At 45.7% G+C, this 21,941-nt stretch overlaps 8 protein-coding genes across 8 annotated transcripts; 2 read left to right on the top strand and 6 right to left on the bottom strand.

Moving 5' to 3' along the window:
• Positions 1-685: 685 nt before the first annotated feature.
• On the bottom strand, positions 686-2,044 carry FSST1_012706 (uncharacterized protein; the record flags this gene model as incomplete). Its single annotated transcript, XM_083235955.1, has 4 exons — positions 686-1,189; positions 1,244-1,374; positions 1,429-1,702; positions 1,751-2,044. The coding sequence occupies 4 exons, from the start codon at positions 2,042-2,044 to the stop codon at positions 686-688; spliced, it is 1,203 nt and encodes a 400-aa protein (XP_083082402.1).
• Positions 2,045-3,081: 1,037 nt separating this feature from the next.
• FSST1_012705 (uncharacterized protein) lies at positions 3,082-5,070 on the bottom strand (the record flags this gene model as incomplete). The annotated part of the gene is made up of 3 exons (XM_083235954.1): positions 3,082-3,575; positions 3,630-4,941; positions 4,990-5,070. The coding sequence occupies 3 exons, from the start codon at positions 5,068-5,070 to the stop codon at positions 3,082-3,084; spliced, it is 1,887 nt and encodes a 628-aa protein (XP_083082401.1).
• An 874-nt stretch (positions 5,071-5,944) lies between these two features.
• FSST1_012704 (FAD-dependent oxidoreductase) lies at positions 5,945-7,480 on the bottom strand (the record flags this gene model as incomplete). Its single annotated transcript, XM_083235953.1, has 4 exons — positions 5,945-6,257; positions 6,310-6,647; positions 6,703-7,250; positions 7,303-7,480. The coding sequence occupies 4 exons, from the start codon at positions 7,478-7,480 to the stop codon at positions 5,945-5,947; spliced, it is 1,377 nt and encodes a 458-aa protein (XP_083082400.1).
• Positions 7,481-9,157: 1,677 nt separating this feature from the next.
• FSST1_012703 (uncharacterized protein) lies at positions 9,158-10,519 on the bottom strand (the record flags this gene model as incomplete). The annotated part of the gene is made up of 1 exon (XM_083235952.1): positions 9,158-10,519. The coding sequence occupies one exon, from the start codon at positions 10,517-10,519 to the stop codon at positions 9,158-9,160; it is 1,362 nt and encodes a 453-aa protein (XP_083082399.1).
• Positions 10,520-12,196: 1,677 nt separating this feature from the next.
• Positions 12,197-13,090, bottom strand: FSST1_012702 (uncharacterized protein; the record flags this gene model as incomplete). The annotated part of the gene is made up of 1 exon (XM_083235951.1): positions 12,197-13,090. One exon carries the CDS (start codon positions 13,088-13,090, stop codon positions 12,197-12,199), a length of 894 nt encoding a protein of 297 aa, XP_083082398.1.
• Positions 13,091-13,377: 287 nt separating this feature from the next.
• On the top strand, positions 13,378-15,168 carry FSST1_012701 (uncharacterized protein; the record flags this gene model as incomplete). The annotated part of the gene is made up of 1 exon (XM_083235950.1): positions 13,378-15,168. The coding sequence occupies one exon, from the start codon at positions 13,378-13,380 to the stop codon at positions 15,166-15,168; it is 1,791 nt and encodes a 596-aa protein (XP_083082397.1).
• Positions 15,169-16,708: 1,540 nt separating this feature from the next.
• On the top strand, positions 16,709-17,404 carry FSST1_012700 (uncharacterized protein; the record flags this gene model as incomplete). Its single annotated transcript, XM_083235949.1, has 2 exons — positions 16,709-16,835; positions 16,890-17,404. The coding sequence occupies 2 exons, from the start codon at positions 16,709-16,711 to the stop codon at positions 17,402-17,404; spliced, it is 642 nt and encodes a 213-aa protein (XP_083082396.1).
• Positions 17,405-18,314: 910 nt separating this feature from the next.
• Positions 18,315-21,495, bottom strand: FSST1_012699 (uncharacterized protein; the record flags this gene model as incomplete). Its single annotated transcript, XM_083235948.1, has 5 exons — positions 18,315-19,878; positions 19,964-20,343; positions 20,391-20,691; positions 20,756-21,105; positions 21,211-21,495. 5 exons carry the CDS (start codon positions 21,493-21,495, stop codon positions 18,315-18,317), a joined length of 2,880 nt encoding a protein of 959 aa, XP_083082395.1.
• Positions 21,496-21,941: the final 446 nt, after the last annotated feature.

Below are 21,941 nucleotides of genomic sequence, written 5' to 3'. Positions count from 1 at the left end.
GAAAGGGGAGACTTGGCTGTCAGTCAGAGGCATTATAAATGAGAGGGAGGAATACTTCAGGAAGTGTTATGGAAGAAAGTAATTGAGGTCTTTACTACATGCGAGCCATTTCTATTTGAGTGTAGGTTTCATCTGTCTATTGAAAGAAGATTTGACTTGAAAATATTGCTGAAAGATCTCATCGTGTGTATAATGTAGATTGGTTTTTGCATGAATTTACCTATTGACTAGTTTACCCACTAGCTAAAATGGGTTCAAGGTGGACTCAACTCTCTAACGAATCTCCGGAAACCGTTGGCCGTTGGGGCGCCGGATAGTCGCTCCGTGCATAGTTACGACTCAAGAATGGATCTCACCAATTGGAGAAATTACTGATACCTCGGTCTGTAGGGCTTGAGGGGCTTCTGCCTTATTTACATGGTACGAGTCCGAGAAATTGGATCTTGCGTGATTGGATCTCAAACGAGGGATGGGATCAGTGCAGATTTTGAGCGGAGCTACTCTCGGACCACATTGAGATCCCTGATCTAATTGCAAGGCTGCCAAGGTGGAAAGAGCCGTGAATAGTCGCTAATAAACCTTTGCACTTGTATGTTTTCATTCAAGAATACAACTGATGTTTATCGCTGCGTCCATCTTCAAGATGTGATATATAAAGGAAAACAATCTATGTATGCAACCTCCACTATCTCGTATGAGAGCTTTTCGGTGCATTCTCTTCATCGTACGTTAGTTCCACTTCGTCGGTTCGGAGAATCCCCATTTCTATACCCTTGTCTCCGCTCCTAATATTCTCCATCGACTCCGAGTCCCTTCGCACTGTTCTTATGACCGTGGTGTTCCTTGTACCATGCTCCAAATCAGTCCATCCCTGTGTTCGAGTTCTTGAATGCGACCGAGACGTGCCAATCTTTGTCTTGATGGAGCTCCAGGTACCCATTATAGCCGCGTCCAGCACGGGTAACGAGGCAGCTAGGGTGCCAAAAGTAAGATCCATGACTGTCCAACGCATCGCGGATGTGTATTGCCAGCAGGAATCGTTGGTGATGGTGATCATCGTTTGCTGGAGTAGACCGCCGAGGACTGTCGTGCCGCCAACGAGCCAGATGAAGAATAGACGTGCTTTCTTGCCTGTGTTGATCTTGACATACCATAGCATGATGATTGGTGCGAGTAAAAGCACTATGCTCTGAAGTGGATATTAGTGTCAGATCGTTCCATAAGTTCAGATGTGATGATTTACCTGTGCAACGTGCATGCTACTCAAAAATCTGTTCTGAAACACGCTGTCCACACACAGTGGTGCTTCCTCGAGAGACCCAGCATAACGCTTGTCCCACATAGTCCCGAGGGGTCTGCATGAGAAAACGGTCCCTGCAAAGCATCAGTATCGACCTCTGTATGTTCTGTGGGGAGGTAGTCACTCACAAAAAATGGCGAGTAGAATGTAGATGATGACTGTTCCCAGGAACATGTCGGCAAACAGCTTCCATTTCCTGGAGGCTCTATCGGCAAGACGGCGAACAAACAAAGTGATGGACACCTTGATTAGACCGACAGCGACATAGAATATGATTTTACACACTGTCAAGTAGTACATGTAAAGATTGTACTCTTCATAGGTGCTTTCGTAAGTATGTCGACCAGCGCCAGTCTGGAAGAGCATGACTAAACAGAGAATCGGGTATGCGACTGCCAGAGACTATCACTAATTAGCTGTACCTCTTGTCACATAAATATCCGAACTCACAGCAGCGCAAATAATAGCCCAGTCGTCTGCTCCAAAACGTGTTCTTGCGCCTCTTAATCGAATGAGGATCCTCGCTGTTGTCGGTATAACAATTGCCAATATGACGATGATCATTCCCGCAAGGATTTCAGTAACTTTGGTCTCGACTGGTGGATTTTCTGGCTTTTGAATAGAGAATGTGAGACCTAAGCTCGCATTGAAGTTTTCCAGGCCATACATGCGTAGCACGCCTTTCACGATGTGAAGATCATCCTCAGTTGCTGGCGGCGAACCAACAAATGCTGAGGCACTCATGTTCGATACGGTGGTACAGCAATTACAGCCACACAAAGAAAAGGCAAAAAAAGTAAAAAGATGTGCTTGAGTGATGTGTTTACGATATAATATTCCATTCGGAAACGCCGCCTCCTCTTCGTAACATCCTCCATAGATGGACCCTGCACGTCGTCTCTCTCAATTTGCCTCTTTACTCTACGTCCCACTCAGAAAATAAACCATGGCTCGATACTCATGCGTTGGCATTGGACCTTGTGTATTGTTTCAAGTTGTATCCACCATGGGTCAGTTGCCCTATTCCAGCATTGTTCCGCAATCCTGAACACTTGGACCCGGAACTCGGGCAATTCTGCTCGGTTCTCCCTAGTCTAGACCTTGGAAAGGGTTTTGGAGTTGTGGAGAGCACTTTAATTATGATGGTGGGTCGCTTCGCTTCGCAAATTTATCTTTAATGGTGCTAGTTGGAGATTTCGGATGTTCGGATGTAGGGTACTCACAATTAGTTACAGTATTAATCCGTCAGTTGTTTAAACTGACGATCTGACTTCCATCAAAGGCTCCCTGTAAAGTTCAAAAGTTGTTAGGAACTTTAACCTTGTTATGGGTGAGGGCGCTGCTATTCGAAATACCATAGATAGTAGTACGATTAGACATTCTCCAGCGTGTTTCTAAATACTTCTTAGCAGAACAGTCTCTACCAGGCTAATTAATGGCACGAAAGGCTTTGATGGCATGATAGCACCTAGTAAAAATAATAGGTCGTCGATATATGCATCCTCTTTGTTCTATGAGAACTTGAGTAAGTCGTCCTATAGAAAGGTGGTTATCAAGTTAATTGCTCAGGATATCTTTAAAGTATCAGTGTGTTTTAGCCAGAAATAAACATCAACGTACGCACAACCAAGTAAAGTCTCTTAATTATAAGGCCTGAGATCCTATTATATCCAGTGTTGTCGGCCCAATCATCTATCACCATGAAGAACAGATAAAGATCTAACGTTGAGGCGAGGACAACGTGATCTGATTTACTGGCTCACTCATCCAGCACGCTGAAATTAGTCTCTCACATGCAATGGCTCGTTCGAGATGTCACTGCCTAGTTTCTCAAGAAACGCAGGCAGACATCTGGTAGCCTTTACCTTAAAGATCAGGCCGAGAACTCTGCGGACCGTCATGGTAACCCATAAAGGAACGAATATTAATATGATCTTGTATCCCTCCCAACCTATGAATAAGCCCCAGAATGTGGTAAAGATGAGCATAAAGATGGCATGGCAGATGGCACCTATCTGCAGACTTGGGGACCTGTCAAGTGAGACTCCCATGACCCAATTGTAAAGATGCGGGTGCCGTAAAGTCGTTGCTCTCCTTTTCAGTAATTCTCGGGCAAACAATATCGCTTGGACGTCGTTTGCCGATCTTGCGCCTTGACACCGCTCTTGGCTTGTGCTATGGCGACTTGAATGGGGACGGAATGAAATCCCTTCTGTGGATTCTGTTGGGGTTTCGTCATAGGATACTGTTTTGGAATTGGTTTGTCTCTTATAATCTTAAATGAGGTCAGACAAATACCGATTCTTAGTATAATTATCATCGCGCTTACCTGCGTGGCCTTCCATTGCAGCGAAGAGAGGGAGGACAAGAAGAGCCAGCGGGACGACCTGACCAAACCCCCAGTGGTCTGGATCTCCGGACATACCCAGTGTGTTAAGACGATAGAAGAAGATGGACGAAGTCCCATAGACAACACCAGACCAAAGCCAGCAAAGCCTCCATACGAAGGAGCCGCGGCACTGATGGAAGGTCCACTGTTCCGCCAACAGTCCAATACGTAGATTTAGTCGAAAACCGGGTTTGGGTTCACATAGCAGAAGTTCCAAAGCCTTCTTTTGAAGCCATCTGTTCAAGAGTGCATTTCTCTCCCGTGCGCGAGTCCTATGCCATGTCTCTTTTACCGACATTGGTTTTGCAGATTGCTTTAACAGAGTCAACGTCGGTTGGCCGTCATCGTTTTCGGTATCTCCTAAGCAAACCGCATCATTTGTGAAGTTAATCTTCAATGTCCCATACACAGAAAGGATTTCTCTCTCGATCTGGCTGAGAATCAGACTAGGGTTTCCATTTCGATACTGCTGTAATCGGCTGGGAACCCGCTCTATTAATTGTGTCTCGGCATCGTCGTGTGTCATAACATGCCTTTCATGACTGACCCTGGCTGGCAAGGATGTATGTTGTTGGCGTGATGAGCTTCCACGGGCTGTCTGGATATGCCGTGATTGCTGTCTGTAGGAGAGAATAACAACTTTCCACGCACCATAAAACACTGTAATAGGGATAATAATTCCGTATATGCGGGCGAACAGGGCCGAGCCATCCAAGCGAAAATCTTGTATAGCACATTTCAAGTAGACATGAGATTCCAAACTCCAACTTAAGGAAGACCGAATAATGAACATAAAGATGAGAATGCCGAACCCCCAAACCATTGCAAGTACCCGAATGAACTTTGCTGCCCTGTTATCGTTTAGGCGGTCCATATAGAATGGGAAACATCCAAGATGAACTGTTGATGCAAGACATCCTAGGGCTATGACGATATTGCATGAGTAAATCGTAATTTCGCCATGTGTAATCAACGCGGCGACCATAATAGCGATTTGAGAAATCAAGAGTTGATCGTTTGTTGAGTGCAAAAAGGCCTTGTAGGCAGCGATTCGCTCGTTTCGATTGTCGACTGCCTCAGCTTGGTTGAGCTTCGAAGATACGCCTCGCAGTCGATGATAGAAGCATCTTATACCGGAAGCTATAACATCATCTCCGGCGTTCAAAAGAGAAGGGGGTATGGAGAGGGTTAGAAATGCCAAAGCCAGTACGATAATGACTGTCACTGATGTTGCGACGAAAGCTATCAGGACCTTCAACGAGTCAATATCAGGTGCAAAGACAAGTTGTAACTGACTCACTCCTAGGCCAGCAATATCGGCGTCAAATTCAACTTGGCTGTTTCGGACAAGTTCATGTAGTCTGGTAAGGTTGCAATCCATGGTTTGTAGAGTGCGTTTACTGCCACGTTGTGTCGACCTCTAGACAATGGGGCAGGCGCATGACCTAATAAGTGGTCAAGGAACAGAAACGAGGACAGATAAAAATTAGAGTTGTCAGAAACCGGACGGGTAGTCGCGACGTTTGACTTCATTTATGGTAATTCCTGCAGCGTGATTTTGCCAGAGGTTTTGCAATCCTTTCCATGCGCCTAAGGCACCGCCACTGCAGATATTTTAAAAAAAGAACAAAGTGCGATCCATGTAGTATTGGTGGCGGCTTGGGTCCAATCAAACATTTAACTGTGACGCTGTGTAACAAGACTCACCGATGAAAGTGGAACAAGAAGGGTGTGAAAAAACACAATATTGGTTGAGAAACAAACGTCATCTCAGCCTCGGCGCTAAGCATCACATCATCTGTGAGAATTGTGAGAAGTAACTGAGGTATGGCTAGACACTTCATGTTGTAGAATGAATGGAAAGATAACATGCAGTTGGCTGCTGGCCTATAATAGGGCGGGAGTCTCTATAGATACTATTCGCCGGCCGGCTGACCTCGAACTCCGCTCTAATGGTTGAACACAACCATCCTTATACGTGGGGTTCTTGTCTGCATATATCCATCCCATTCTTATAACCTCTATCTCTGAATTCAAGGTTTATCGCAATAATCTTATATATAAATAAATAGAACTTAAGCTAATAATATAATAGGTATTAGTTACTAATAAGAATAATACCCTTACAGAGGTATATTAGAGTATAGAATTAATAGAGAATTAAAATAAAATATTTTAACTGAGTATATTAAAGTATATTTAAAGAGAAATGCCGTTATAACAAAGCCATGTCAGCTTTGGACAAGACTGATAGCTTAAGACCAGTCACCATCGTCGACAATATTCTCTCCCCGCTCAGCAACATCGCGCATCTCCTTGACAGTCCAAATCTTGAATGTATGACCTGCAGGATAGTTTGTGTTCTCGAAAGGACTACCGCTAAGGATGTTGTTGGCACACTTACCATACATCTCATAAGCATACTGCTCAGGATCGTGCTTAGAACTCCACAAACCAACCATGGGAAAGATAGGACGCGTCCCTTCCTCCGCTGGTTTGAAAGAGGTCTCGTGCCACTGCTGGCGGTTCTTGAAGCCCATTTTCTGTGCACAAGTAACCCGTTGAAATCTAGTTTCACTATGGATTAGCAAAGTCATGGGTAGAGAATACTTCAACATACCTCAACTTGTTATGTACTTTGACAGCAAGAGTCAAGTTGTTCTTACCACCAAGCTGAAGACATGCAGCCAGAGAAAAGCCATCTTCCATGGCCATAGTAGCGCCGCTGGCCGAAGTCGGGAGAAAGGCATGAGCGGCATCGCCGATTTGGACGACTCTGCCTTGCGGCGAGGCCCATGTCGGATACGGATCGCGCCATAAGAGCTTGTAATCGACAGCCCCCATCTCCGGAGTAGCCTTGATCAGCTCAGTGAGCCAAGGAGCCCAACCTTTGATGTATTGCAATGCATCTTTAGGATCCGCCGCAGGTGCACGATCCTTGCCGCTAGGGTCTTTGTCCTTTTGACACAATTCAATTAGCGCGAATCCTGCAGTGGGATGTTCTTGGTCATACCTTGTGCGTAAGCATCCACGACACATTATCGCCACTGAACCCTGTGATAACGTGTGCGCCTGGCCCTACGAGACCTCTAGCTGCTAATACATCCTCAACGTACTCTCTAAGGACAGGGTTTTGACAGATTCTTTCCTTCGGATAGGTTGCGCGCAACATTGCATAACCCGAGCTCGTTGGCTGATCACGTTCTCCCTTGATGACAACACCGGATCGAGAGCCAATGCCGTCAGAAGCAACCACAAGATCGGCAGTGATCTTGGCTCCAGTGTCAAGTACAACTCCACCCTTATCGGCATCCTCGAAATAATCTACAACTCGGGCGCCGAGACGAATGTCAATACCTAGATGCTCTGCGTACTGCCGAAGGCAACGGTGAAAGATAGAGCGAATTGTGCTCAGACCGAAGTCAAGACCACCGAGGAATTGGCCATCGTGAGTAAGCATATCTAATTTTTGAGGTATGCGCTCTTGTCGACAAGCTTCTATGAACCCCGGCCACATCTCAGGAGTTCTCAATGCGGAAGATTGAATGGCGATAAAATCTCCTATGATTTACATCAGTTCCCATAGACAACTCACGCATGTTGATTGTTTTACCGTAGTCATCGAAGTTAGGACGGCGATCAATGACACAAACTTCGTGGCCCTTTCGGTATGCTTCAATGGCAAAACTGAGACCAGCAATGCCAGCACCCGCAATGAGGATATTGATACCACTAGGTGGATATCGACTGAAGACAGGTGTATTTTCGAAAGGGTTCTCGATAGCTGACATGATGAAATGATGAAATGATGGATGTTGATGCGAATGTTTTTTCTTATGTTAAAGAAATTAAGGAACGTGAGTCCTTTATGTCTTTTAAGCTCGTGAAAGACATGGAGTTGACAACCTCACGGAAGACGGTATCATAATGGACTTCAGTGCAGATTGAAGTCTGAGGTGTACAGTGGATATCTGGAATACTCTCAGCAATGATCATCATTTAGAGCAGGGTTTTGCACGGATATCTTGTGGAATTTGAGTCAATGCACGAGCTTAAAACTTCTATTTGATCAATACCGTCATTTTTTTAATCCACTTATGCTTTTACCTAAGCGGCACGGATGATAGAAATGATGCGTTGAAGCCTTGAGTATCGTGTTATAACAGAGTGATATAAATGGTGTAGCGGTAAGTTGGTCTAAGCGTGGAGCTTCGGGGTTCGCTAAATGCCCGCGCGAGGCGGCTAAAAATTAGGCGGGGTCTAGTCAAACTCCGACAGCTATTTTCCCTAACGACCATTTAAGTACTCTATGTCAATCATCCGAGTTTTGCAACTCATATCCTTGATAGGACTTCGACCCAATAGACTGATTTTCAGCAATACCCATGAACAAGGAACAGACACCGCGTAGCTGTGTGAGCTGTAAGAAACGTAAAGTTCGGTGTGACCGTCGACGTCCGTGTCGCAACTGTACCAAAGCCGATCAGGAGTGTGTCTTTCCAACCACCTGTCGCATATTGCGACAGCCGCAGCGCACGAGGCGGGGACACATGGTTTAAAACGAGAAAGAGACTAATCTTATGGATCGTATCTTTCGGCTGTGGAATGCGGTGAAGATTTTATGCGAGAAGCCGAACTGAAAACTTCACTAACAGTGAGCTATCAGTTAGTGACGATATTGAACAGGGTGAGAACATTGCTATACCACCACTGAGGACAATATCGACAAGTCTTCAGTTTATGTTGTTTCTACGTTGGTGACTATAAAGAAAGCTTTAATTGTCCTGATCTCAACCTCCCCGCCTTTCTATTCTCAAGGACAGTACGGAAAGAGGCATTGTCATCATCAATGAACCATAAACAGTAGGCAAAGAAGCTGGAAATTTAAATCTGGTAGAAGTCGCTACAGTGGGGAAAGGTACTAATATCGCCTTCCTGAGTGGAACATTCATCATGTCGTCGGCTTTGGTGATAGAGAACTTAAGGCAGGCAAGAAACAATCTTTTATCTCTTGATTATTAGAATCAAATGCACCCGAGCCCCGGTTGCAAGCCGGTGCCGATAAAGAATACCTTGGGTAATATTTTTCGAGATATTGCATAACCCTTTGAGAGTGGTGCTGACGTCGCTATTAAATACTTATAGATTTATGAATTTATGGTCACTTAAGCTTTCGCCCAGGCCTTCTCAATTTCCTCTTAAGTTTTCAACAAAGGTTAATCTGTCCGCGCAGATCAAATTTTCAACAATGATCAAATCAAAGGTTCTCTCAAGACAAGGTTTCTTCCACGGCGTGACTCTTACGGCATGAACCTTATGATAGAGGTTATAAAGGAAGCTTCTGTCATTAAATACTTATATTAAAACCAACACTACATATGATAGCTGTGTCCTGATCCATCTACATTGTCCCTAACTGCACAACAAAACGCTCTCAAATAAGAAAAAAAAAAACAGACAAAAGGAACTTAGTGTGGAGCATCAAGGGCATCCTTCTCATGCATGTACCGGAACACATGCTTTGCCTTCTTGATTCGGTGTCTGGTTGCAAATGGCGACAAAGCCTTCATCAAAATAAGCCAGCCTGCAAGCGTTGGCAGCGTGTAATGTAGCTTGTTGACAGCTCCAGACGTGACAATTGTGATAAGGGTCTGGTACCAATGTAGCGACGGGAAGAAGTAATTAATGCGATACCAGTTGTTGAGGAGATCAGGTGCACCGATGGCAGCAGCGACGTTGAAAATGACCCATGTTAGGAAACAAAATGTGACAAACGCAATGGGCACGAAGCCAGTGATAACATCCAAGACATCGAAGTTGATCATGGCAAATACCCAAGTGACAGCCCAGGTTGCGAAAAACATCTTTGCACCCAAGGGATAGGAACCGCGGAATGCATATGTCCAGCCTGCGGAGCAGAGACTACAAATGAGAGGCCAGAAGATACTCCAGAAGAGCCGAGCATAGATATGCGTTTTGATATCGTAAGCGGCATACAGATGCATACCGTTGCAAATACCGTTCCAAGCCATGATGAAGAAAAATTGCATCAGGATTGGGAAGACGGCCCCGATGGTATTGATGAAGGGTTTGTTGTCCATATCGCTGAAACTGTGGGCCGATGCACTGACACTGACAGCTCGTGCTGGAGTCGTCAATGCTCCCAGAGATACAGTTGTGTTTGCGAAATCGCCGCCGGCAAGTTTAGGTCCGATAAATTGTGCGCTGAATATTCCGACGGCTGCGCTTGCGGTAGTGATAGTCGACGACTGGATGCCACCAGCATACAACGTGTAGTATCGGGCCGTCAAGAGATAGTAGGTGTAGACATCGCTAGGATCGTATGAATCGGCAGTACCGTTGACAGCTTCTTCGAATCGAGCGGTTGCTCCCGGTTGAACGACAATCGCGGCCCAGTACTTCCCATCGAAGACATCCTTTCTTATCTGTTCTGGAGATGTTGATGAGGTATCGACATTGATATAGGTCGGGTAGTCGTAGGATTGATTGTTGGCCGCTGCCGCAATGCGTAGTGCTGTACCGAAGTCACCACCATCAAAGTCGGCAAGGGCAACTTTCGCCCGCTTGACGTATTCGCCTTGATTGTGGAAGAGACCAAAGATATGGGATGCATTGATCCAAAAGATACCAAGGATCATAATGGCAACGGGAATCAAAGCCTTCATCATGTCAACTCCGGTAGCCTTGGGTTTGGGGCCATTCGTTTGCGTTCTTGTTATTGACATGTCGACTGCAACATCCTCGTCGTCTGAGGAGTCGCGGTGTGTGCCGACATAAGGGCCATGCATCGAGAATCTTGTCTCTGCCATTGGAAAGTGAGTTGGGAATTAAGCTTCAGCGTGGTAATAGACGTTGGTAAGTGGTGTAATTGACAAACAATTATGGATGGGTTAAACGGAGATATATGTATTCAGACTGCCTACGTCACGTTCAAGACGGCATTTCGTCTACTACCTTGTACGAACGCTTTATTGCTGGTACCATGACTTGTTAGGCCAAACTAGGTAAACAAGTAAACGCGCATGAATGAAAAACCCCGATTGCCGCGACTCAGTTCTTGGTCGTCGGAGATTGAGTTGGGTACCGTACTTCCGCCCTATGAGCTTAGCTAAGCGGAAGCGGGTGAGAGCGGAAGTGAAGATCTCGGAACTTTCGGCCCCCTCGAGACCTCCTCCCCGAGCACCCCTGTTTCTGCAAAGACAAAGGAGCCCGCCTCCAGATCTGACGAACTACCCAATTCGGAGGACGTTTTGAATCCCTTCACTTCAACCACAATTGCTATATCAGACGCCTACTGTTATACAACAACCAACCAACATCTCGTCTTCAGATGTTGAGAGCAGTATGGCTGAGACTGATGCTGCATCCGAGGATCTCAATTCCTCCGATACCCTCATAATAACACTGGAATCGACGATAATGGACTTGAGTAGCACTTCTAGTGAAACAACTACTACCACTCAGTAGCGAGCTCTCGTCGCTCCCAGTGTCACCCGCAACGACAACTTTGCTATAGCGAACCCCAACTCTCCTAGCTCCATTGAGGATTAGATCATTAAAGGGGAAGTTAGTCAAAGCAATCAAAATTGCTATAATGGCGATGGCAGCACGGATGATGGTTACATTACGATTACTATGTTGGGGGTGACAGCAGCTCATCTCAAGCGAGCCGCTATCTCTTCTATCGAACAAGTCTTGACTGGCCTTGATTCGACCGCACAGTAAGCTACTGTTCTATTATCAGATCAATTGTACTTCTAATCCTAGGTATTATAAAGTCACTAAATATCCTGGGTTCCAGGAGTTTCTATTGTAAGGATATCTACTTCTCAAAATCTAGTACGCCATGGCCAAAGGCTGTCGGCACTATCATGGCGGATGTAGAGGAGGCCCCTGTTACTATTTCTTTGTCTTGTACCGGAGGCGGCTGGGCTAAGATCATTTTAGACTCAGTTTTCACTTCCAATGAGGTTACGCCCAGCAATATCGATGAGTATCAGTTGGATTATGGGTATGATGGTAACTGACGAGGTTTAAAGTTTTGTGTCCTAGTGCTAGAGTTTTCGGCTGCTGGTATGGTTACGCACATTTTTCTTTTTACTTCTTTTCCATTCTTCCAGGTCGTCAACTGTGGTCTTGACGCCAAGGGTATCCTTTTGAGACAATCTCATTAATCATGATCCTCGGAGTTGTTGCATCAAATTTCCTTTTCTTTGAACTGACACCCCAACCTCTAATTGCACTCAGGACTTGGAACTAGAAGATTCATCAGCCCCGACAAGTCAGAATAATAAAATAACGAGCAAGCAAATTCAACAAGATTAACTTCAAATGAGAACACACCTGTCACTGCCAGAAAAGCTGCCTATTTATCAACAGAGTGCCGGACGCTCGTGATTACCACAAAATATTGTATGCTTCATCAATGGCCATGTCATTCTAGTTTGCACGTGGGTGCCACAATACTTCACTACTACCTTTGATCTCTACTCTATGTACTCCCCAGTGGTTATCACCAGTATGTCGAATTCTTTCTCCTCATAATCGTCCGCGAAATCATCCAGTCCCGCACCCTTGGCAAACTTCGCACACCAACCATACGAAACGCCCAGCTGCTCAACCAATTCTTCTTCCTGGAGCAATGCCGCATATTCTTGACAGAGCTTCAACGCTTCCAAATCCGACTTTGGAATTTCGGCAAATCTAGGCCTTTCCTCGTCGCTCTTGGTATCCTTGTAAATCTCCAAGATACCTCTAATTTGACCAATCCTTCGTCTTCGTTGGTCGTGATTTGCAGCCTCAGGACCCTCGCATGCGGAGCAACTGCAATTGAATCCCCAATTAGACAGCTCTTTCATCCTAGCTTGGTGAGAACAAGCCACTTCGATGTACGAATTGTAGATCTCTTCATCGTGACCGATGTCTCTCACGGCGTAGACTTCCATCATACCGGACGGCTCGTCGTAGACCCAACAGATATTAGGTGTGCATGAGTGATTCATACGGCAAAACTCCGTGAAAAGGCCACACTCTAACCCTCCGGTAGTGATGCTCGCAGCGTTGGTGTAAAACTTTGCTAAAATAAGGCTGCATTCGATGTCGGTGCCGGGACATAGCTGGTCTTTGAGAAACGAAAATTCACTGATCTTCTTAGTGTTATGATATAAACTCATGAGTCTATTTCTTTGGTCGACACTCAATCGTGACGCTTGATCGATTACACATCTGTACTCCGTTTTGGCTTTTGTATCGGCATGCGAGATGGTCAACAGGGCTTTCTCGTGAATGATGCGCGTGCCGGCTTTGATCAGTTTATTCGCGAACAAACCATTCCCATCGTTCGTCTTTTTCATCTGATAGAGGCATTCCATATCTTCCATGTTAGATATGGTCTACGGGACCAATTGACAAGTTTCTTGAAGTCGTGATTGAACTCTTTTTGAAAGGTTACCTTTAAAAATCAAAATCCAATGAGAAGCTCTCGATAAGTAATGTCGATAAGGAGAGCTTGGGTCGAAAAGGTGTAGGGTAGTCTAGGCTAAACATTGTTCCACAACCTTCATGTTTTAAGTTTTATGTGACCGTATTAATTCAGAGCCAACCTCCTCATGACACTTCCAAACTTCCCTCTCCCACCAACAATCAAGACCTCGATTAATCCATCGCGATGGCTTTCCACCATGCATTTCTCAGCCTCCCAGGCGAGGTGCGTGATAATATCTATCTTCACTATTTCCAAGTTGGTGGTGGTTACGCTTACGATGCCAAATGCGACAAGCTTAAGACATGGGATAATCAGCCAATCGAACTCTCCCTTTTGTACACATGTCGTACCATTGCTCAGGAAGCCAGGCATCTCCCCCTCTCACTCAACACTATCGAATTCAAGACTCTCTATCAACCTAAACTGAACAATCTGGCCGGGTGTTTCAACCTTGTCACTTCCACATACCAACATCTACAATCTGAATTGGTAATGCTTCTGGAAAGTGTAGGTGCATTAAATCTAGAGATACACAATCAGCTGGCACTGGACTTTCCAGATTTCAGATCGCGACTTAATTTCACCGTCCGACCATACCAGCGTGCTCATGAGCGCCACTTGGAGGATCCCAGTCACATTGGGGAGGGGGTAATGACTGACTCCGAGCTCTTGGAAAGAGACATTGACCCAAGCGTCAATACGCTCAGGCAACTGAGGTCTACATTGGGCTGGCAAACACAGGATGCCCTTGCTATCAATGCCAGTATTTATTCATCGATCGGCTTTTACCGCGGCTTTTCCAGGATACGTCGCCCTTGGTTCAGCGACCACTTGTGGTGGTCCAATAGCTTCTGGGAGGCTGAAAAGACCTTGTCATCTGCTTTGAATCTCTTAGCCACCCACAAACCCGCCGATTTTACCCGCCAAATTTACACGAATTTCCCGCAATGGGTTCCGAGCTATCCTGCAAGCGAATTTCTGAGCCTGCGGTTTGAACACTGGGCCATTCCTTCACCAGCTGAAGTTAAACACGCCATGGATCTCCTGGCAATTGGTGATTGCTGGGACTTACCTGGCATGTGGCATGAAGCAAGGGCCTGCTGTATAGGCGACAATGGAGATGAAATAGGTTTCGGTCAACGTCCCCATCCCCACCCTCCAGTGGTTTCTGGTGTTCGATGCCGGGAGAAGATTCGATTCTCAGCCGTTGCTAATGCTATTCAGTTTCTTGAGACACGTCTCTCTCATAAGCAACGGCTCGAAATTCGGAATCTCGTCCTTCACGAAGATTTGCCATCCGTTAATCAACCGTCTGCTCATGCTCAGGGACTAGCCAAATTTTACCATGAGAATCCCAACCTTATCGTCGAACGCCGAGTCAACTTAATAGGTTGCGTATTGCCTGCCCTCGCATCTCCTACCTATGTCGCAGAACGCTGTCGAGATCCAGAAGCCTGTCTGGATGAGGTGCCGATCAGTCCGCGTTGGATGAGGTCCAGAATCACGCAATGGCTACAAGACGCACTCGCTGTGACAGGCGTTGGCATTCCCTCTGGGAGTTTCACACTTGTTCTACAGGCAGGCTCCTATAAGGACTATTTCGCAGATCAATTCCAGAACCAAATCCAGACCGAGATCGCTTGGCAACGGGCTTTCAAGAGACTCAATCCTGAGTATCCGTTTGACTCGCCGAGAGGGACCAATTACAATGTGATACAAAATCTCATGATACAGGAGAAAGAGATTGAGGCCCTCCAGACCCTGGGAAACATGACCTCGCCGATCTTGCGTAGCGATTTTAATACCGGCGTCGCACTGGAATTCGATACTATAGTCAACCAAACAAGCCATCTCAGAGACTTTGGATGGATGAGAGAGTGGTATGCTGCTACGCTTATGAGCATTGAACAGCCGATACACAAATTGGACTACAACACCAGACTGTTGGAGAACTTCGAGATCCAGATGGGCTAGACAGATATGAAGTTGTTTCTAACAGGTATCTGGGAGGCGAATACGGGGGCTCAAGTCATCATCATCTTGTGTATATTGGGAGACCTAGAATATTTATTTCGTAATGTACGTCAACTTCAGTCAGTCCCACATCACATTTGTGTAGATTGTCCACAAATGGAGTTGCAAGTCAAGGCAGGGCGCTGCTAGCAATGACCAGAGACTAATATTAACAATCTTCACTTCCAAAATAGCTTCCCATCTTTGAGTCAAATGTTGATCTAGAACAGAGTAATATAGTAACTTTCCATTTCCATAAAATAGCCCCCTCTTCTGGATTCTTTTGTGAATATATATTAAGTAAGTTACCGAATAGTTAAAAATCATGTCTTGGTCTCCAAGCGAAACTCAGCTCTCGTCAGCACGACGTTACAGGTGTGTAGTACAGCGAAAGAAGACTATGCTGATATGTCTCATAGATAAGATCCTTTCATTATGAGAGTTTATTACTAAAACTAAAACCTCTGGAACAACACGTAAGTAACCCAGGTCTCCAAACACCAGTCAAGGTGGGCACATAGGCTAAGATATTGACAGAGCGGAATAGCGCTGGTCCAAAGCGTCCCTTGCAACGATAAAATCCACTACCGGTGGGTGACTCGGCATTATTAAGTACAATGGTCATTGTAGCACTGATGCCTGACAGCTGGTACGTAAAACTGTTTCATTTTGGATTACTTATCGGTACAAAGAGAATATTGCTGTATGGGTGTAATATCTGATTCCCTGCTTTTCTAATGAAGTTCCACCAGGAAGTCCCACCTAGTTCGCGAGTTAATCTTTCAATCTAAGGACCCTTGACTTCTTAGCGAGATCGAAGTACGATTCCCCACACCGTGTAATTGTGTCTAGCTACGTACTGGGCACACAGATACGACCTGTACCTGCATAAGTCTGTCTCCGCTGTAACCGTCATGGAGTTTTCACGAAGCAGACCGGTCCAGAACTTTTTGGGGAATTAGCTAGATATGATCACACGGCACACACGTCAATGCATCGCTCCACGCGGGTGGGATATATCATAAAGTTCAACAAAAGATCATCCGTAAAGGAGGTTGTAGTTCCCAGGAAAAGAACTAGGAAAAAGACCGGCAGAGTCGGCAAGGACTTAATTCTCAACACAGGGAGGTGGGTTTCAGGCGTGGAAATTAAAGGAAAAATGTTGGGATCAATTAAGTGTCGGAAGATACCACTCATTGCTCTTAGTAATTATCGTATAGGTACGACCATAGCAGTTTTATTTTGCACGTCTTCATCTTTTGATGAAAGATTACGGCAGATATCTTCCGTTGTCGGCATCGCCGAAGCAGGGTAGACTTGACATTACGACTGGATGGAAAACCTACCAATCATGTATCCTTTGACACGCTAAAGCTATCTTCCTCCGTTGCCATGCACCCTAGAATGAACCACTTCGTACGGAATGATAAAAGGCATCAATCCAACAGCGTTTTAGAGCAATACTTATCATGTAAACAAAATCTCTACATACACGGAAAAGATGGTGAAACGTGACCTGAAATCCAACTATCCGTGGTATGTCGTTCTCGTTGGCGACTACTACCGTACGGCTGTCAGGACATTCCCGGAAGTCATGGAGCTGTGTACAGGCGCAGAAAGATCCAGATGTTAGTCCCCCATGATAAAAATGCTCTTCAGCCTGTACTTATCACACTATTTAGGTCTCGGCTGCTACAATAGGGACGAAGTCGAACGGGCGTGGTGCTCAACTTCAAATGAAGAATGGTCATTCCTTGACAAGGAGACTATCAAGGCCATGAAGCTGCCTAAGCTGCAGTCGCCAGACGAAGCCCCACCCAAGGTTCGAGATCCGAAAAACAACGACTTTGATGGACGCAGCACTTCTCGTAGCGCTTCTCGCAACGCTTCTCGCAACGCTTCTCGTAACGCTTCTCGCAACACCCTTGACTCAGCATCTTTAGGTGCATCCTCTGTCAAGAATGACAATCTATCACGGCGGATAAAGAGAGCTAGAAGCAGCTCTTCTTCAAGGGAAGATGATCAGCCACGCGAGGTGAAGAGAGCTAGAAGCGACTCAGTATCATCTGTGGCGAGTGAAGACGATGCAGACGACACACAAGTCTTCACAAGTTACCTTTTGGCATCTGGAGCACTGAAGGCGCTTTTTAAGAAGTATGGGAAGGTCGAGTTGAAGCCTTCGGAACCGAAGCGTTGATGGGCATTCTATGGATTATATGGGAGACAATTTTTTGTGTGGATGTTTGTTCTATCCTTGCGGAGAGTCATAGACCATTGTACTGTACTATCAACCTACTCTTGACAAAATGTAATTTTCATTTATTATACGCAACTTGTCTCTAACTGTGATGTTCACTAAACGAATTGCTGGCACCATATCTACCAGGCTTCGGCACCGTCTGGCTCTGTAGGAAAATATCACGGTACAGTAAAAGTGATACGGCGAGACGTTTCTTGGAATATAGCGTGGGAGACCATGTTCTTTTATTTGCCGTTCTATTAATGGGAAACTACTGGTTTGAACATTTGTTTTACTTTACGGGAAAGCTTGGATGGATTCACGCGTTACCAAACACTAAATCGTAGCAATCTGAATACCCATAGAGTCAGTTGCTTGGGGATGATCAATTAACTCTCAAGCGCATACCAGACACAATGTAAATGAAACCAGATTGGTTGCGATATGGGTATTACCAAAGGAGGGGGTGATGATTTAGACATTTCTTGATATGTCTATAAAATTTACAGCCATGGGATTATGGAATGAGGAAAGTGTGGGGTAGTGTGTCATTTGTTGGCATGTACTTTTTTTTTTCGCTTCACAAAATGAATGCTCATAGAACTCTTCCCACTGGATATGGCAGTGATATGACTGTGAAAGTCAGACCTCTGTTCTAAATGAACTTGAGAATATTGCATTGTTATGTTACTTATTGTAACATAACTTTGTTGATTTATTTTATTACATGGAAGACTAGAATGTCGTTGAACATTTAGCCCATATTGCCGAATGACTAGCATAGTCAAAAGAGCGGTAGCATCATTCAAATTGAAAATGTCAAAAGAAAAATAAATATCAACTATAGAGATATTAATCAGGAAATAAACTACACCTGTCTACTGTTGGAAATCCCAGCATGTTCATCAGATGCTGCCTCAAATACTTCATCTTCCTCCGATCTTTTCTTCTTGGAAACCCTGGATGGCGAGAGTTGTGCCTCAGGTTTTCTCCGAAGCGAACCATTTCCAGGTTGAGGGAGACACTCGTTGTCTCTGTCGAGTTGTTGCACCTGATCCTTGGTGGGCCTTGATGGCGAAGATTCTTTTTTAGAAAAATCTGCAGGTGGATTACCTCCAGTTTCAAGAGACCTTAGCGCCAGGGGATGCTTCCCAACAGGGGATTGAGGAGTGGAGGCGTGCTCACTAGGCACCCCAGTAGGTACTTGGGAGCCACCCATCACCGAGTTGAACTCCTGGTGTGTCTCATTCTGTGAGGTGGTCGGATCCTGGTTCAACTGCAGAGGCCTGACAACAACTTCCGCTCCCCTGGCCTCGGACCCTATAGCATCTCGAGTGTCGCCGCTAGTCTTGGCTACACTTTGATCGGAGTTGCAGGAACTCTCCCCCATGCTATCCTTGTTGTTGTCATCGACCGCGTGATTGGCGTCGTTGCCTTTCCCATCTTGCGCCACTGCTTTCCCCTTGCCGTTCTTCTTGCCGTTCTTGCCGTTCTTACCTTGAGCTACTGCTTTCCCCTTCTTGGTGTTGCTGGCCGTGTGACTTTCGGCGTCGCCACTCTTGTCTGGTTCCACTGCTTCCCCCTTGTTGTCGCTGTCAGCCATGTGGCAGTCGTGGTTCTCCTCCTGGAGCACTGCTTTCCCCTTCTTGCCTTTACCTCCATTTTTGTCTGGGACTGCTGCTTTCCCCTTCTTGCCTTTACCTCCATTTTTGTCTGGGACTGCTGCTTTCCCCTTCTTGCTGTTGTTGTCACTCTTCTCTTGGGCCATTGCCTTGCCTTTGCTACCGCTGTCGCTATTCTTTCCTGAGGCCACTGCCTTTCCCTTCTGATTGCTGTTGTTCTTCGAATTGTTCTTGCCAGTGTTCTTGTTTCGCTCATTGTCGTACTTCTCACTGCTCTCATTCTCGCAATGATTAAATACCGCTCTTAATGCCTTGCAGAAGGAAGCAACCTCTGTGATGGATTGATGAATATCGGTAGGCTCGGGTGTGTCAATGGTGTCTTTTACTGTAGCGGTAGGAGCACTGGAAGAGGGCGTGATGTTGCTAGCAGTAGACTTATTCTTGCCTTTTTTCTTCTTTGACTTCTTTTTGTCGGTAGTGGGGTTGTTCCTGTGAGCTGTCTGCTGGTCTGCCACAGCCAAGCCAACGTTCGAAGTTTCCCTATCTCCCTTGTTTGGAATAGTATCAGTCGTTGCACTTTCGGCAGGAGGAACATTGGTGACAGAAGGACCAGTCGGAGCAAGATCAGTCGGAGCAGGACCACTAAGAACACAAGTGGTTGAAGCAGTATCCGTCATAGGAATATCGGCCATGGCAGTGTCGGTTATGTCAGTATCGTCCATGTCAGTATCGGTCATAGCAGTATCTGTTGTGGCAGGATCGGCTGGGTCGGCATCAGCCGAAGCAACAACATCGAACACTATGCCTTCGCTGGAATCATCAGAGTCCGCCTTAGAAGAAACAGGTTTTTTGATCGTCCATCCATTTTGAAATCCCATCCCGATCTTCGATTGACATTTTTCGGGTACTTGCAGCTTTCCCCTGGTTGTGCGTAGGTCTGGGCCTTTTTGAGGTTGTTTCGACGAGGTCCGTGATGAAATCGGTGTTGATGATTGAGAGGAAGATGGGACTGATAGTTGGGATGGAGATGGTGGTGACGTTTGTGTCGATGATGATGCCGAAGACTGCGTGAAAGAAAATTGGGGCAGGGTTGGTACCGAAACTTGCGGAAATGGTGTTGCCAAAGCCGATAGTTGAGATGAAGGTGGCGATGAAGGTTGTGTCGACGATGACGTTGAAGCTTGCGCAAAAGGTGTTGCCAAAGCCGATAGTTGAGATAAAGGTCGTGGTGAAGTGTGCGTTGAAAATGTTGGTACGAGCACTTCCTCTGCTGTACTGTTGGCATTGTTGGTGTATTCAGTGACGCTGGCTTCCTCAGTTACACTACCGTCATTGGGTGTAGTCTCAGTATCGACCAGAGAAGCCCAGTCAGGCCCAAGCTTCCTGTGCAATTTCGAAGACTCATGTTCACGCTGGGAAGGGGAGAAAGTACACTTAAAATCCCAGGCTCCATGGTCTCCGCCACAGTTGCAGCATAGGAAAAAGTCTGCCTTGCATTGGAGGATCGAATGATTTCCAGCACACTTTCCACAGCGAAAACTAGATGCACCACAATGCTTCTGGAAATGGCCGGCCATCCAGCACCTGTAGCAGAAGAGCGGATTACCCTGAGCAGGGAAAGGGCTGGGAAGTTTAATTAGCACAGGGCGAGTATGAATGAAATCGGACGCAGCGGTTAAATACTTACACGCAGTCAAATTCGATACCAAGCAATTTGATAGGTGTGCGACAAAGTTTGAGCGCAGTCTCGATTTCCGTAGTCTCCAAGAGAAGTATATGGTTGGAGAGAGTGCCCTCGACACCTTCAGGGAGTTTTAGGCCCTTGATCACTTTCTTCAGGTCACCTGTGTTTGTGACCCAAAGGTTTGTGGTGAATTCTCGGACGAGGACCTTGTAGTGGAAAGGCAAAAGCTCACAGCTCTTGGAGAGACCCAACTTCACCCTCAGCCGTTCATACTCTGTTCGAATAATCTTGCCGGATCGGATGTTGTTGACTTTGACGATGAGGTAAGGGCCATCATTGTCGAACTTGCTGGCCTTGTAGAACGTGACTTGTTTGACATCATTTCAGTGTGTGCCAGAGAGTTCTTTCAATTTATTGACCATTTTCTTAGTACTCTCTTTTGATTGCATGAACCTTACGTTATCCTCGGCCTCGAGAAAGATTTTGAGGTAATCAGGCGCATCTTTCAAAGTCTGACCGGCCAGGGGAACTTGGGGTAACCGCTCGTCAATGCAATCTTTCAGAGCCGACATGTGATGGGTAATAGACTCAGCTATGCCAAGTTGGAGTTCTTCCATCAGTGTCTTCTGGAAGGTGAATAGTTCAATTTGAAGGGCATTCTGAATCATGGGTTGAATGACTTGGGCAACGTCAGTTGGACCAAACGGCCAGTGACCGCTGGGTGGGATGCCAATATCAGACATTGTGAAAAAGTCTTTGATGTGAATAGGATTCGGATGGCGGAAAAGAAATACAATGATTTGAATTGTCTATTTTGAGAGAAGAGAAGTCTTGCGTAATGGTTGAGGCAGAAGAGTTCTTTAATAGTAGTTCCCCTTCGTCTCCTTGAAATGTCCAAACCTTTCTCTTCTTTGAAGTACACACAAATAATTGAACTGCATTGACCATTGACACTCACTGCTAATCTTTTGATCTACGAACCTCCGATATCGTTTGGCATTTCCATGTTGGGAGCAAGTTCCGTGTTCTAAATTACCCCTGTGTTACTCCACAGGTGGGTAACGGCCACTCCGTGCATTATTTTTATGATCACTTAAGCTTTTGCCTAGGCTTCTCAAATTCCTCTCGTTCTTTGATAAAAATAAACTGTCCATGCAGATTAAATTTTTAATAAATCTTTAAAATAAAG

Source organism: Fusarium sambucinum, chromosome III (assembly GCF_050947815.1).
Source record: "Fusarium sambucinum isolate potato_lamoka chromosome III, whole genome shotgun sequence".
Lineage (NCBI taxonomy): Eukaryota > Fungi > Ascomycota > Sordariomycetes > Hypocreales > Nectriaceae > Fusarium > Fusarium sambucinum.
The sequence above is the reverse complement of the archived record's forward strand: the minus strand, read 5'-3'. Positions and strand labels throughout refer to the sequence as shown.